This window comes from Myotis lucifugus, unplaced genomic scaffold, assembly GCF_000147115.1.
Source record: "Myotis lucifugus unplaced genomic scaffold, Myoluc2.0 scaffold_1922, whole genome shotgun sequence".
Taxonomy (NCBI): domain Eukaryota; kingdom Metazoa; phylum Chordata; class Mammalia; order Chiroptera; family Vespertilionidae; genus Myotis; species Myotis lucifugus.
In genome coordinates, this window is record NW_005872970.1 from 20,224 (window position 1) to 33,747 (window position 13,524).

A 13,524-nucleotide genomic window follows, 5' to 3' on the forward strand; every position below is an offset into this window, starting at 1 on the left:
TTTGTGCAGCATCTTTACTGGAAGAGAAACCATATTAATTTTCATTTGTGAATATTTAAGCACATCACACAGATGCAAACCTGAGAGTGAAATGCTACGGTGATCAGTACAGAGAATCACATCGCAGGATCTGGGCTCAGACCGTGGGTGTGGGAACAGGGACAGAGACCTGGGAGCCCACAGCCAGCTGGACTCTCAGGACTTTGGGGCAGAGGAGGGTGTGTCCTCCCACCAGCAGGGGGCGCTGTGGGACTGCCAGGTGATCAGCACACAGCTGTTCAGTGAGACCTTCACACACAGGCACCTGCACTGTGGGCTCCCTGCTGTCCTTGGTGGCCTGGCAGTGCCCCCTGAGCAGGGACCCTTGTGTGGTCTCAGCAGGTGCTTCCTCCCAGGGTCCCCCAAGGCGTGAATCCACCTCCATGGTCCTCAGTCTGGGGTGTGAGCTGAGCTCCAGCCCCAGGGCCCAGGGAGGGCTGGGCAGTCCCTGGAGGGGCTCCTATTTGCATGGCAGCCCCTCCCCTGGCAGAGGGTGGGGGAGAAAAGGAGGCCTGGGCAGCCCAGCCCCACTGTGGGCTCAGGGCTGTGAGCACCATGGCCTGGACTCCTCTGCTCCTCGTGCTCCTCTCTCACTGCACAGGTAGGGACAGGCCTGGGACCAGGCTTCTTCCCTTCCTGCTCAGTCTCCTGGGAAACGTCCCCTGGTCCCTGCCCATCACTGACAAGTGTCTGTGTCCGCAGGGTCCCTCTCACTGGTTGTGCTGACTCAGCCGCCCTCCCTCTCTGCATCTCCGGGAGCCACAGCCAGACTCACCTGCACCCTGAGTGGTGCTTCCTATTCGTTCAGTGCTTACTGGATATACTGGTACCAGCAGAAGCCAGGGAGCCGTCCCCGGTACCTCCTGGCCTACAACTCAGACTCAAGTAAGGACCAGGGCTCCGGGGTCCCCAGCCGCTTCTCTGGATCCAAAGACTCCTCGGCCAATGCGGGGCTCCTGTTCATCTCGGGGCTGCAGCCTGAGGACGAGGCTGACTATTACTGTATGACTGTAGAAAATACTGATTCCCACAGTGACACACACAGATGGGGAAGTGGGACAAAAACCTCGGCCTCCCCACGGGCCTCATGACTGATGCCCATTGTAACATGAGTTGTTCATGTCCAAGCCACACTTGGCAGCACCTTCCTGTGCAGAATGTGGCTACTCTTCATCTTCCTCTCCATGTTTCTGACGTCTCAGTGTTCTCTGTAAAACTACCTGTATTTTATGCATGTTTGTGGATTAATTCCGTAATTATGTTTTCTAGTTTTTTCTAAGGATATTGGTCCATTTATTTAGTTTTCTCTAATATTTTTAATTTCTATTTTTCTAAGAAAATCTGCATTTTATCTATTTTTCAATCAAGGTTCATATTTATATATTTCCATTTTAAACTTTTTCTCATGTCTTTTTATTTGTATATCATTGAATTATTCATTTTCATGTAAAAGTAGCAAGTGGTTGTTCTATTCTGTCATTGAAAAACATGACATCAATGTGCCCAATTAGATTACAGTTTTTCTATTGTCTCCCTCCTTCACCGTTACATTTATTATGAGGGAGAGATGATGTGTCATATTTGTTGTTTTTCTTTTCTTATAGTTCACCAAACTCTCAATTTTCCCTCTTGGTTGTTTTTCTCTTTACCACATGGAAAAAATGCTCTACCAGTATTGCATCAAAAAAGTATAAAGACAAACATTCGCCTGATTGGTGTGGCTCAGTGGTTGAGCATCGACCTAGGAACCAGGAGGTCACGGTTAGATTCCCAGTCAGGGCACATGCCCGGGTTGTGGGCTTGATCCCCAGTGGGGATGTACAGGAGGCAGCCGATCAAGGATTCTCTCTCATCATTGATGTTTCCATGTCTCTCTCCCTCTCCCTCTCTTCGAAATCAATACAAATGTTTTAAATACACACACACACACACACACACACACACACACACACACACACACTTCCTTCTGAAATGTCAGGCCATGCCATGCCTGTATGAAGGTCAGGCACAGTTTCTGCACGTTGGTCCACGCAGATCCACGTTTAATCATGAATTGCTACTGGGGTCGCCTTGACAATTCTCTTACGTGTGTTTCAACGTCAGTTTTCTGATTGAGTCCAAATACCACATCAGTGCGTGCTCTCAAACAGGAGAATGCACAGCCTGGGCCCGGGCCAGACGCTGCAACCAACAGAACATCCGGGTACAGCTTTCCTACAAAATTTGGGAGAAGCAAGTTCAGGGAATTACAATCCTCCCCTCCCCTCCCTATGAACATGTCAGATAAAGAAGAGCGGTGTGTAGGGGGGCGCCGGGGGGCTGGGGGAAGAGAAGGTCCAGAGATACAGTCTGGTCTCTGAAGTGTCCACGTGGGCCGGATGGGCCGACCTGCAGCGAGGGTAGCAGCCTCGGCTCTTGTCTCCCGGACAAGCCTGGCAGCTCGGAAAGCTCAGCGATGAGTTGGGACTCAGCACTTCTGAAGGCCACGGAGGTGCCAGCCAGCCTCTCCATTGGAACCTGATGGAGTGAACGCCCGTAGTTCACAACCCTCCATCCGGCTCGGCTCCGAGTCCTCTCCCCGGGGCGCACTGAGCGTGCGAGGCCGCGGGAACGTCTTGCACGGCGCTCACCACACCTGCTGGCGTCCAGCACGTGGCTGGTCTCCTGGGACCCCCTCAAGGTCACAGTCTTCCTGCTCCATGCCAAGTGCAAGGAGTGCGGCTGGGCCTCCAGGGTGCTCGACGCTCCCACGGTGAATGCCGACCCCACAGCTGAGTGGCTCCTGCAGTCAGAGGTTCAGAGCATCAGACTTGCCTGGCCCACCCATTGGCGGCTCCACATCAGGACCCCAGGCCGGGGCCATTGACGCCAGTGACTCTGTCTCTCCAGCTGCTGAGCGGGAGGGGAGTGTGGGGGGTGACACAGCCCCAGGGGATGCTGGGGTGTGCGCTGTAGGAGTTCATTTCAAGAAAGCCTGCGATTGTCATGGGTTCGATTTCAGAAGCAGCTGTGTGATGTTAAGGAAGAATAACTCCTGGGGAAACACACAGACGCACACACACAGCTCACACACACATGTTCACACTCACACCACACAGAATCAGCCAGGCCCCCGCCAGCTCTGCAAACTGTCCACCGCCTGGGCAACCCAGTCTCCAGGTGGGCAGGCCACGCCCATCCGACAACCTGGGGGCCTGCCTGGTGGAGGAGCCCATCCCCCTACATGCGCCCTGAGCCCTGGCTGGCTTGGCTCAGTGGATAGAGCGGCCTGCAGACGGAAAGGTCCCAGAATCGATTCGCAGTCAGGGCACATGCCTGGGCTCAATCCCCAGTGAGGCAGCCAATCAATGATTCTCTCTCTGTCTCTCCCTTCCTCTCTGGAATCAATAAAAATATCCTATATAATAAAAGCCTAATATGCTAAGTGTCTGGTGGTCCATTGAAGCAATCAAAGTGTAATATGCTAATGATATGCTAAGGCCACTCAACTGCTCGCTATGATGTGCACTGACCACCACGGGGCAGACGCTCCGACTGGTAGGTTAGCTTGCTGCTGGGGTCTGGCTGCTCAGGACTGAGGAAGACGGGCTGGACACGCCATGGAGCCCTCCCGTGGTCCAGCCCCAGCTGCCCAACCTCCCACCTCCCTCCTGGCCTTGATCATGCACCAGTGGGTCCCTCAGCCTGGCCTGAGCTCTCTTGCAATCTGGGCTGAGGGACCCCCCTGGGCGCACTAATTTCGTGCACCGGGCCTCTAGTATTTACATAAATGAGTATTCCCTGAGCTGGCAGCTGTGAATGGATGGTAATCAGACCCCATGCGGACCTCATGCCTGGCAGGACCCAGGTGTCTCCCCTGAAGGATGCCCAGGCCGGGCCCCTCCTGGCAAGGCCCCTCCTCCAGCCTCTGCTCAGTGAGAGCATGTGCCTCTGGGTAGGTTAAGCCTTGGAAGGAGCAGTCCCCTTGTTGCCCAAGAGCCCAAATCTATGGCTAAGACACTCAAGACCCCTTGCGGGGCTCTGATTGCAGCTGCCCTAGGCTACGCTGACCCCGCATGCGCAGCACGCACCCCCTTGGTGGGCCGTGGGCAGCCGGAGCCCGCCAGGCCTGTGGAGCAGGGGCCAGGCCGCAACCAACTGTGTCGGGTTCATGGGCACGAAACTCGTCCCCACCCCCTCCGTTGCACGCCCTCTGGCAGTTACAAACTGAGGACACAGGGGGGAACCTCTCTGCAGCGAGTCAGAAATATAATATTTGCATCTATCATCCATCTAGCTATCAATCAATCTCTCTACTATCTATCTATCTATCTATCTATCATCTATCTATCTATCTATCTATCTATCTATCTATCATCTATCTAGCTATCTATCATCTACCTAGCTATCAATCAATCTCTCTACTATCTATCTATCTATCTATCTATCTATCTATCTATCTATCATCTATCATCTATCTAATCTATTTTCAGGGGCCACCATCATTGCTTCCACAGTTCCCACCACAATGACTATTCCCTAGGGCGTCTCCAGGGGGCGCTGTGGCTCTTCTCAGAGCCGCAAGGCCTGAAGCCAACTCACATGGTTCTAATTGAGTGGGCCCTGCGCCCATACCCATGGCCTGGGTGTGAGGTGACAGCAGGTGCTTCCCCTCAAGGGACAGACTCAGAGCCCACAGCCTCCCCAGCCTCCTCCTCACAGTGAAGCTTCAAACTGGGCCCAGGACCCAGGACAGGAGGGTCCTGTGGGCTCACATTTGCATAATGACCAGCAAACACCCCCTGTGCCCAGGAGGCCGGGAGGAGATAAAGGGACACCCGAGACCAGCACCTGCAAGAGACCGAGGCACCTTGGAAAGTCTCCACCATGAGCTGGACTCCCCTCCTCCTCCTCCTCCTCCTCCTTGCTCTCTGCCCAGGTTCAGGGCCATTTCAGAGACCAGCCCGTGGAGGGGTCCCTCGGCTTCTGTTCCTTATCCCTGACTCGTGTCTGCTTCTATTTCAGGGTCCAGGTCTCAGGCTGTGGTCACTCAGGAGCCCTCAGCGACCGTGTCCCCAGGCGTCACGGTCACTCTCACCTGTGGCTCCAGCACAGGGGCTGTCACTGATGGTCTCTATCCACAATGGATCCAGCAGAAGCCTGGCCAGGTCCTCACAACACTGATTCAGAACACAAACAATAAACACTCCTGGACGCCCGCCCGGTTCTCAGGCTCCATCCAAGGGGGCAAAGCTGCCCTGACCCTCTCAGGGGCGCAGCCTGAGGACGAGGCCGAGTACTACTGTGCCCTGTGGTACAGCAGCCGTCCCCACAGTGACAGGTGCGGGCGGGGAAGTGGGGCACAAACACAGGGCTCAGGGCACCCGCTGCTTCTGGGGCCCCGTCTGCTGTTCACGGGGCTGCGTCCAGCTGGGGTGGCTCTGAGGTTTGGTCTCCGAGTCCCCAGACCTGGCAGTCGCATTAATTATTCTCAGCTGTGAGAGTCAATATAAGCAACAGTCTCACAGGAAATGGACAGGGGCAGCAAAAGGAAAAGTCACATTCACATTCACACTCACACACACAGTCAAGGGTGCATTTCACTCGCCCAGCATTTAATAATCAAGATAAAACTTAACAATATAGTAGAAATAACAATACAAATGGAGCCACTTTGAAATGCAGTTGGGGCCTCCTTCCCAGAAGAATTTCCTTCCCGTCTTCCCTTCACACCGTGTGAGGTTGGGGGGCAGGACCCTGTAGGGGGGTCACAGCACCGTGTCTTCCAAACCCCGGCCCCTCTGCCCCAGAGCAGGTTCCCACAGACTCTCTGAGGCCTGGGCGCGTGTCCCGCGGGCTCAGCTGTGAGGACAGAGTCAGGGACCGAGGCCCAAGCTGAGACCATGTCAGGGCTGGACGGAGCCTCCAGACGCTGGAAAGAGACAAGAGAGCACCTATCCGGGGCCTCCCTGGGAGGGCGGGCCTGCCAGCACCTTGACCTCAGACTTGAACCCCACCCCTGAGAGGGACCCTCTCCCTGGCTCTGGGGGGCTCAGTCTGTGGGCCTTTGTGGCAGCGTCTCCAGGACACAGCCCGTCAGGACAGTCCATCCTGCTCAGCCTGGGGGTGAGCTGAGCTGCAGCACCAGGGCTCCGGGGGCTGGGCAGTCCCTGGAGGGACCACATCAGCAGGGACGGCCCCTCCTCTGGCCGAGGGCGGGAGGGAAGGAGGCCGGGCAGCCCCAGCGCCTGGCCCGGGCCTGGGGACCCTCCTTGAGCTCGGCTACCTGTCAGAGCAGGGATTTGCTCTTTCTCCTGAGAGGACATCGCCAGGGACCTCTGAGCTCCCAGGAGCGGGAACTGGGCTCCATCCCCTGCTGACCCCGTGGCTGGGAGGTGTGGGTCCGGATCAGAGCGAACACAGACAGGAAGTTCCCCTAATGGGCCCTGAGCCTCCCTCTACCCCACCCTCCTCACTATGCATTTGGGTCTGGAAACCCAGCAGGTAGGTCCTGCCTCACCATGACCAGCTCTGACCCCTGACCTCCCCATTGTCCTGACACATTCAGGGCCAATAAAAACCACAGCCCTTCCCATCAGGGGGCAGTGACCTGAGGTCCAGTTCCCCCAGGAAAGTGAGAAGCAGCACCAAGCCCACAGCCTGGCCTCCCTTTCCCAGAGGGAGGACCTGGGAGGCAGGTTCCTGGCTGCCATGGAGACGCTGCCCCCCTCTCCTGGGAGCCTCTGCCTCCCCCACCTCCCTCAGGGGGGGACAGGCCCTAGGCCCTGCACATGACCTCTGACCTCACACCCCACGGTGCATCTCCTTCTGCTTCCATCCCCCAAAGTGCTTCTCCAGGTCACCCTGAGGTCATCACTTAGTGTCCCCCCCTCACAGGCCCTGGTCCCGGTGGTGCTGTCACTGTCCCTTCCCCTTCTGTGTCCAGGGAGCTGGGGTCACAGTGAGCCTCAGTCAGACAATCAGACACCAGACTCTCCTATGGACAGAAAACAGACGAGTGGGAAATATTATATTCAATTTCCCTATCAATGAGGATGCCAGTTACTAGGTGAAGCTTGACCGAAAAGCATGTGCAGAAACGCAATATGTATAATCTACTGGACAAAAGGGATGGATATTTAAAGAGAGTGATTAATTTCTCACAAGGGAGAAATATATTAAAGAAAACTGTGCCCTGAAAGTTAGGGAACTCACCTCCTAGGGACAGTTGCTGCTCTGGACATGATCCTGGGAAGAAAGTGCTGTGACACCAGCTCAGTGCTGACCCTGAATAACCAGGAGATGAATTCAGACTCCCCGGAGGAGGCGGAGGGGAACGTAGAGAGTGTCCTAAGGGGATGAGGAGGCCACCTCAGGGGGCACCTGGACGCCCTGAGCCAGGGGGTCAGTGCACAGAGCTGGGGGAGGCAGGACCTGTCCCTCATGGGCTCAGTCAGCAGGGGACACAGTGGTGCATCCAGGCCTGGGCACCAGGGGGCGCTCTGGGGCTGCTGCTGAAGGGCTGGGCTCCTCAGAGCTGCAACCTGTTCCCTGGCCCTGCCTGGTGCCCTGTGCTCAGGGCTCACAGCTGTGACCTTGCCACCCCCTGGGCCCCACACAGCCCCACCCCCGCCCTCACCCTGCCATCCTCAGGCACAGGGACCAGAACCATGGCCTAGGGAAGGATCAAACCAGGGGGTCCTCATTTGCATGAGTGGGCCCTCCCTCCCGCAGACTATGAAGAGGGGAAGGGAGAGGTGTGGGGAGCTCTGCTTCAGCTGTGGGGCCTCAGGAGCAGGACTCAGGGATGACCTCCACCATGGCCTGGGCCCCTCTCCTCCTCACCCTCCTGGCTCACTGCACAGGTGACTGGATGAGGGGACGGGGAAGGGGCCTTGGGAAGACACATGGCCCAGCTTCCTCCTCTTGTCTCTAGACCCAGACTCACCATCTCTGTGTCTCCCCCTCTTGCAGGATCCTGGGCCCAGTCTGTGCTGACTCAGCCATCCTCAGTGTCGGGGTCCCCGGGCGAGAGGGTCACCATCTCCTGCACTGGAAGCAGCTCCAACATTGGGGGTGGTTCCTATGTGTATTGGTACCAGCAGCTCCCAGGAAAGGCCCCCAAACTCCTCATCTATGAGGATAGCAAACGACCCTCAGGGGTCCCAGACCGGTTCTCTGGCTCCAAGTCTGGCAACTCAGGCACCCTGACCATCACGGGGCTGCAGGCTGAGGACGAGGCCGACTATTACTGCCAGTCCTACAGCAGGAGTGGTGTTGATCACACGGTGCTGCAGGCCTGTGGGGAAGTGAGACAAAAACCCGCTGTCCCGCTGCAGTGGGGCCCGGGAAGCCCCATCCTCTGATGAGACGGCTGTGCCTTTGCTGGTGGTCGGTAACTGCGCGCTGAAACCCCCAGAGGATTGTGTCTGCAAAACCTGTCCTCACCCTTTGAACTGCCCGTCAAGCCCGCCCGTGGCAGCAGCACACGGTGTGGGTGTCTCAGCCTGAGCAGACCTGCCTGGGCATCAGGGTGCACCTGCCCTGGACAGCCAGGACGGGGCAGGTCAGACCCAAGGCCCCTGAGACCAGCTGTGCCTGCGTCAGAGCCCCTCAGGGAGGCCCCGTATGTGTGTTGTGACCTGGGACTCCCCACACAGCCTGGGACCCCCATCCAGCCAGAGAGCAGATGCCTGTGTGGTCCCTGATCCGCTCCCTGGGGCAAGTCTGGCACCTCAGGCTCCGTGAGCCCCGCTGGGCGGGCACTGAGACCAAGGCTGCCTGTCCAGGCCCCTCCTGTGCCCGCAGCCCCAGTGCCCACCCAGAGCCCGTCCTGTTGGAGTGAAGACACAGGGAGCCCTTCTCACCTGCCAGGAGGGGCGCCCCCAACACCTCCTCTCAGGCTCAGCTTGTGGCCTCTGCTTCTACTGCTGCTTCCCCCAAACACCAGGGGCCAGGTCCCAGGGCAGCCCCTGGAGCATGAATGGGCCTCCGCCCTCTCCCCTCAGAGGCCCTCACAGCAGCCTCTTCCTGGACACAAGGCCTGACACAGAACAGGAGGCCCATCCCCATCAGCGGGGACACTGAGTCCCTTGGCCCTGCAGCCCCGGGTCTGAGCTGGGGACCATCTGTGGTCACTTCAGACCTGAACCCCGACGAGGGCCCCTGCGTCTCTCTCAGGGTCAGTGACTGTGTCCAGGACCTTCCCCAGCCGGGCCCTCCTCCCTGATGCTCAGTGGGAGCGGCTGAGGCCTTTGTGCACAGAGAGGCCCCTCTGTCCCTGCTGCCCCGGCCCCGGGGTCTCAGGCTGCAGCGCCCACCGGGGTCCTTGGGAACAACCGCTGTCCCCCCCACAGTGCTGAGCTCTGACACTCACTCCTCCTGTGAGTCACTGGCTGCTCCTCTCGGGGACCCTGAGCCCTGAGGAGTGAGGGCCACAGTGTGGCTCCTGGTCTTTGGGGCAATGCCCTCCCCCCTCAGGAGCTCACACGCTGCTGTGGGACGCGTCCTACGTGTGGGGAGAGTGTCAGTCACCACGTCTGCCAGCTCCTCACCGTCCCCTGTAGCTTGTGTCGAAAACGAGGAAACAGGCACGAAAGGACAGGCAGGGAATTTAAAATATAAGCACATTTTGGGACAGCGAACATAAAATTGGTTCATAGAAAAGCAGCACATACAACTGTTGGAATATAAAGGCTTTTCCTAAAATTTAAATGCCCCACATGCGACAAGGCCCACCAGTAAATGTGGAGCCCACCAAACCGTTTTTTCATAATGAATCACTGACTCAAATAACATGACAATGATTTGATCCCTTACATGGTTTGAAATGTTTGCTGAATGGTCCTCCTTTGAATGTGACCCTGAGGGTATTTCTGGAAAGTTCCTCTCTCCTTCATTGACCTGAACAGCCCCCAGGAGCTCATCACACCTGAGCAGCTCCCTCACCTGTGAGGTTGGACAAGAGGCTCACTGTGCATTTATTTGTGCAGCATCTTTCCTGGAAGAGAAACCGTATTCATTTGTCATTTGTGAATCTTTAAGCTCATCACACAGTTGCAGACCTGAGAGTGAAATGCTACGGTGATCAGTACAGAGAATCACATCGCAGGATCTGGGCTCAGACCGTGGGTGTGGGAACAGGGACAGAGACCTGGGAGCCCACAGCCAGCTGGGCTGTCAGGGCTTTGGGGCAGGGGAGGGTGTGTCCTCCCACCAGCAGGGGGCGCTGTGGGACTGCCAGGTGATCAGCACACAGCTGTTCAGAGAGACCTTCACACACAGGCCCCTGCACTGTGGGCTCCCTGCTGTCCTTGGTGGCCTGGCAGTGCCCCCTGAGCAGGCACCTGTGTGTGGTCTCAGCAGGTGCTTCCTCCCAGGGCCCCCCAAGAGGTGAGCCACCTCCATGCCCCTCAGTCTGGGGTGTGAGCTGAGCTCCAGCCCCAGGGCCCAGGGAGGGGCTGGGCAGTCCCTGGAGGGACCCCCATTTGCATGGCAGCCCCTCCCCTGGCAGAGGGTCGGGGAGAAAAGGAGGCCTGGGCAGCCCAGCCCCACTGTGGGCTCAGGGCTGTGAGCACCATGGCCTGGACTCCTCTGCTCCTCGCACTCCTCTCTCACTGCACAGGTAGGGACAGGCCTGGGACCAGGCTTCTTCCCTTCCTGCTCAGTCTCCTGGGAAATGTCCCCTGGTCCCTGCCCATCACTGACCAGTGTCTGTGTCTGCAGGGTCCCTCTCCCAGCCTGTGCTGTCTCAGCCGCCCTCCCTCTCTGCATCTCCGGGAGCCACAGCCAGACTCACCTGCACCCTGAGCAGTGGCTTCAATGTTGGCAGCTATACCATATACTGGTACCAGCAGAAGCCAGCGAGCCCTCCCCGGTACCTCCTGTACTACTACTCAGACTCAAGTAAGGATCAGGGCTCCGGGGTGCCCAACCGCTTCTCTGGATCCAAAGACGCCTCGGCCAATGCGGGGCTCCTGACCATCTCGGGGCTGCAGCCTGAGGACGAGGCTGACTATTACTGTATGATCTGGACCGGTAGTGCTTCTCACAGTGACACACACAGATGGGGAAGTGGGACAAAAACCTCAGCCTCCCCAGAGTCTTATTTCACAGCAACTGAACCAGTTAACATAACCTCCAAGTGCAAACTATGTCTGGAAGTAGCTTCTGGTTTATAATGCGTCACTTTTTATTTGTATCCCATGTATCTGAGCCAACACCAAAACTCAATGGTCATTATGTTCCTGAAAGGTGGCCTGTCCTCCGTGGGTAAGAAGCCCAGGTCCGTGCGATGGCTGTTTCTGACTTGAAATAAGGGAACAGCTTTGGAAACGGTTCCCAGAGCCCTGGACCCTCCCAGCAGGCGGCCCGTCCCCGGAGCATGGACTCCGCACCCAGAGGTCAGAGCAGTGACCCCTCAGTCCCCAGGCTCCTCGCCCAAGGCTCCTGCCCAGCCCTGTGCACACGGACCAGGCTCTCAGCTTTGAGGGTCTGGGGAGCCTCGGGCCCAGGAGGAAGCCCAGGCACAGGGCTGGCCGTCACCTCTGCTGGGACCCTGACCTTCAGTGCCATTGGGGAGAGGGGCTGTCAGAGGGAAATGGGTGGCCTGGGCCCAGGAACCCTCTTTGGGTCTCGACAGGGTGAGCGAGCTGGACGGTGGCTGGATGCTGAGCTGCTCCAGGAAGGATGCGGGCACCTGGGTCTATGGGGGAGACGTTCTCCCAGCTGACACCACTCGGGCCCATGGGGCTCCTGTGAGTGGGGTTCCCTGGGCTTGAGGCTCTGACTGTGTCCTCTCCTCTCACCCACTGGGGCTTTCCTACCCCCCAGGGTGTGGGTGGCTGTGGGCCATGGGGAGCAGGACCTTCCCAACAGGTGCCTGTCACTCCCGCTGGGAAGCTGTTGATGAGCCCAGATCCCAGGTCACCTTCTCCTGAACCTGGGTCAGCAGACACACTGACTGTTCCCATAGCAACGGTCCCCACGCTCCCAGGCAGAGCACCTACCGGACCTTGTGACCTAGGACAGAGGTGATTGACAGTCTGGGGTCAGCCCTCTTCCCGTTCTCCTGGCTGGTGCACTGGGCCCTGTGACCAGCCCTGGTCTGTGGCCTGAGGAGGAGGCTGCCTATCCCTGTCATGTGACTTCATAAACCCGCTGCCACAAGGAGCTGCCAGCCCGGGGGCAGCTGAGGGGCATGTGCCCTCCTCTCCTGCAGGACCAGCTCACCCTGGACCCGATTGCAAAAATGTGACTGAGAGTCCTGGCCGGTTGGGCTCAGTGGGTAGAGCCTCAGCCTCCAGACTGAAGGGTCCGGATTTGATTCTGATCAAGTCACATGCCCGGGTTCAATGCTCCTTCCCCAGTAGGGGGCGTGCAGGAGGCAGTCGCTCAATATGCTCTCTCATCATAAATGTTTCCATCTCTCTCTCCCTCTCCCTTCCTCTCTGAAATCAGTAAAAACATATTTTTAAAAAAGGAAGAATGCAAGGGACCAATCATCTTCAAAATGTCTGGGAATCTCTATAAATTACCCCTCGTTATGTCAGGAACCAGGAAGTTAAAAGCCTGAAGGAGAAAAGAGAATCTACTGACACCAACCCTGAGGCGGCTCAGAGGAGGGGGCTCTGGGCGGATGTATGAGGACAGCGACCCCACAGTCCTTGGAGGAGCAGCACACGCTTCTTAGTCCAAAGGGAGGAAGAGACACCCAGGATTCAATAGACTCTGTGGACACAGCCCGAGGGCAATTATATGAACCAAAAGCAAAACAGGGGAAATCAGGGGGCAACCTCTCTGTAGGGAGTCAGAAGGAGGAAATACCTGGTTTGTTTGTTTGTTTGTCTGAAGTGGCATCATTCCTTGTGTAGTTCCCGCCACCATGACTATTCCCCAGGCCCTGTCCTTGCAGCCTCTGCCTTGCCCGACCCTTCCTCAGGGGAGGACAGGACCTGAGGCCCCCCAATCAATCTCCGACCCCCACACCCCACGGTGCATCTCCTTCTGCTTCCATCCCCAAAAGTGCTCCCCCAGGTCACCTTGAATCATCGCTTAGTGTCCCCCCCTCACAGGCCCTGGTCCCGGTGGTGCTGTCACTGTCCCTTCCCCTTCTGTGTCCAGGGAGCTGGGGTCACAGTGAGTCTCAGTCAGACAATCAGACACCAGACTCTCCTATGGACAGAAAACAGACGAGTGGGAAATATTATATTCAAGTTTCCTATTAATGAGGATGCCAGTTACTAGGTAAAGGTTGCTCAAAAAGCATGTGCAGAAACGCAATATGTATAATCTACTGGACAGAAGGGAAGGACACTGAGAGAATAATATTTGTGTGCTGGGAAGAGAGTGACTAATTTCTAACAAGGGAGGAATCCCATAAAAAAATGAAACTGTGCCCTGAAAATTAGGAACCTCGCTCCTAGGGACGGTCACTGCTCTGGGCCTGATCCTGGGAGGAAAGTGCCTAAGTGACAGCAGCTCAGTCTGACATGAACAGCCAGGAGA

General features: G+C 57.1%; 1 protein-coding gene and 1 gene segment (V, D, J or C); both read left to right on the plus strand.

Annotated features, from left to right (window-relative positions):
- Positions 1-594: 594 nt before the first annotated feature.
- Positions 595-6,983, plus strand: LOC106695637 (immunoglobulin iota chain-like). Its single transcript, XM_014450276.1, has 4 exons — positions 595-640; positions 742-1,092; positions 5,044-5,359; positions 6,965-6,983. The coding sequence occupies exons 1-4, from the start codon at positions 595-597 to the stop codon at positions 6,981-6,983; spliced, it is 732 nt and encodes a 243-aa protein (XP_014305762.1).
- Positions 6,984-10,596: 3,613 nt separating this feature from the next.
- On the plus strand, positions 10,597-11,091 carry LOC106695638 (the record flags this gene model as incomplete). The annotated part of the segment is given in 2 exon segments: positions 10,597-10,642; positions 10,744-11,091. Coding segments are annotated over 2 exon segments (394 nt in total), but the record flags the coding sequence as incomplete, so codon positions are not given.
- Between the last annotated feature and the right edge of the window lie 2,433 nt (positions 11,092-13,524).

What these genes read in the sequence shown, in the direction of transcription:
- LOC106695637 (XM_014450276.1), top strand. Translation starts at nt 595, where the DNA reads ATGGCCTGGACTCCTCTGCTCCTCGTGCTCCTCTCTCACTGCACAG. An exon ending in GCTCCTCTCTCACTGCACAG is followed by an intron (nt 641 to 741) that starts GTAGGGACAGGC and finishes CTGTGTCCGCAG; the next exon opens with GGTCCCTCTCACTGGTTGTG. An exon ending in TGACACACACAGATGGGGAA is followed by an intron (nt 1,093 to 5,043) that starts GTGGGACAAAAA and finishes CTTCTATTTCAG; the next exon opens with GGTCCAGGTCTCAGGCTGTG.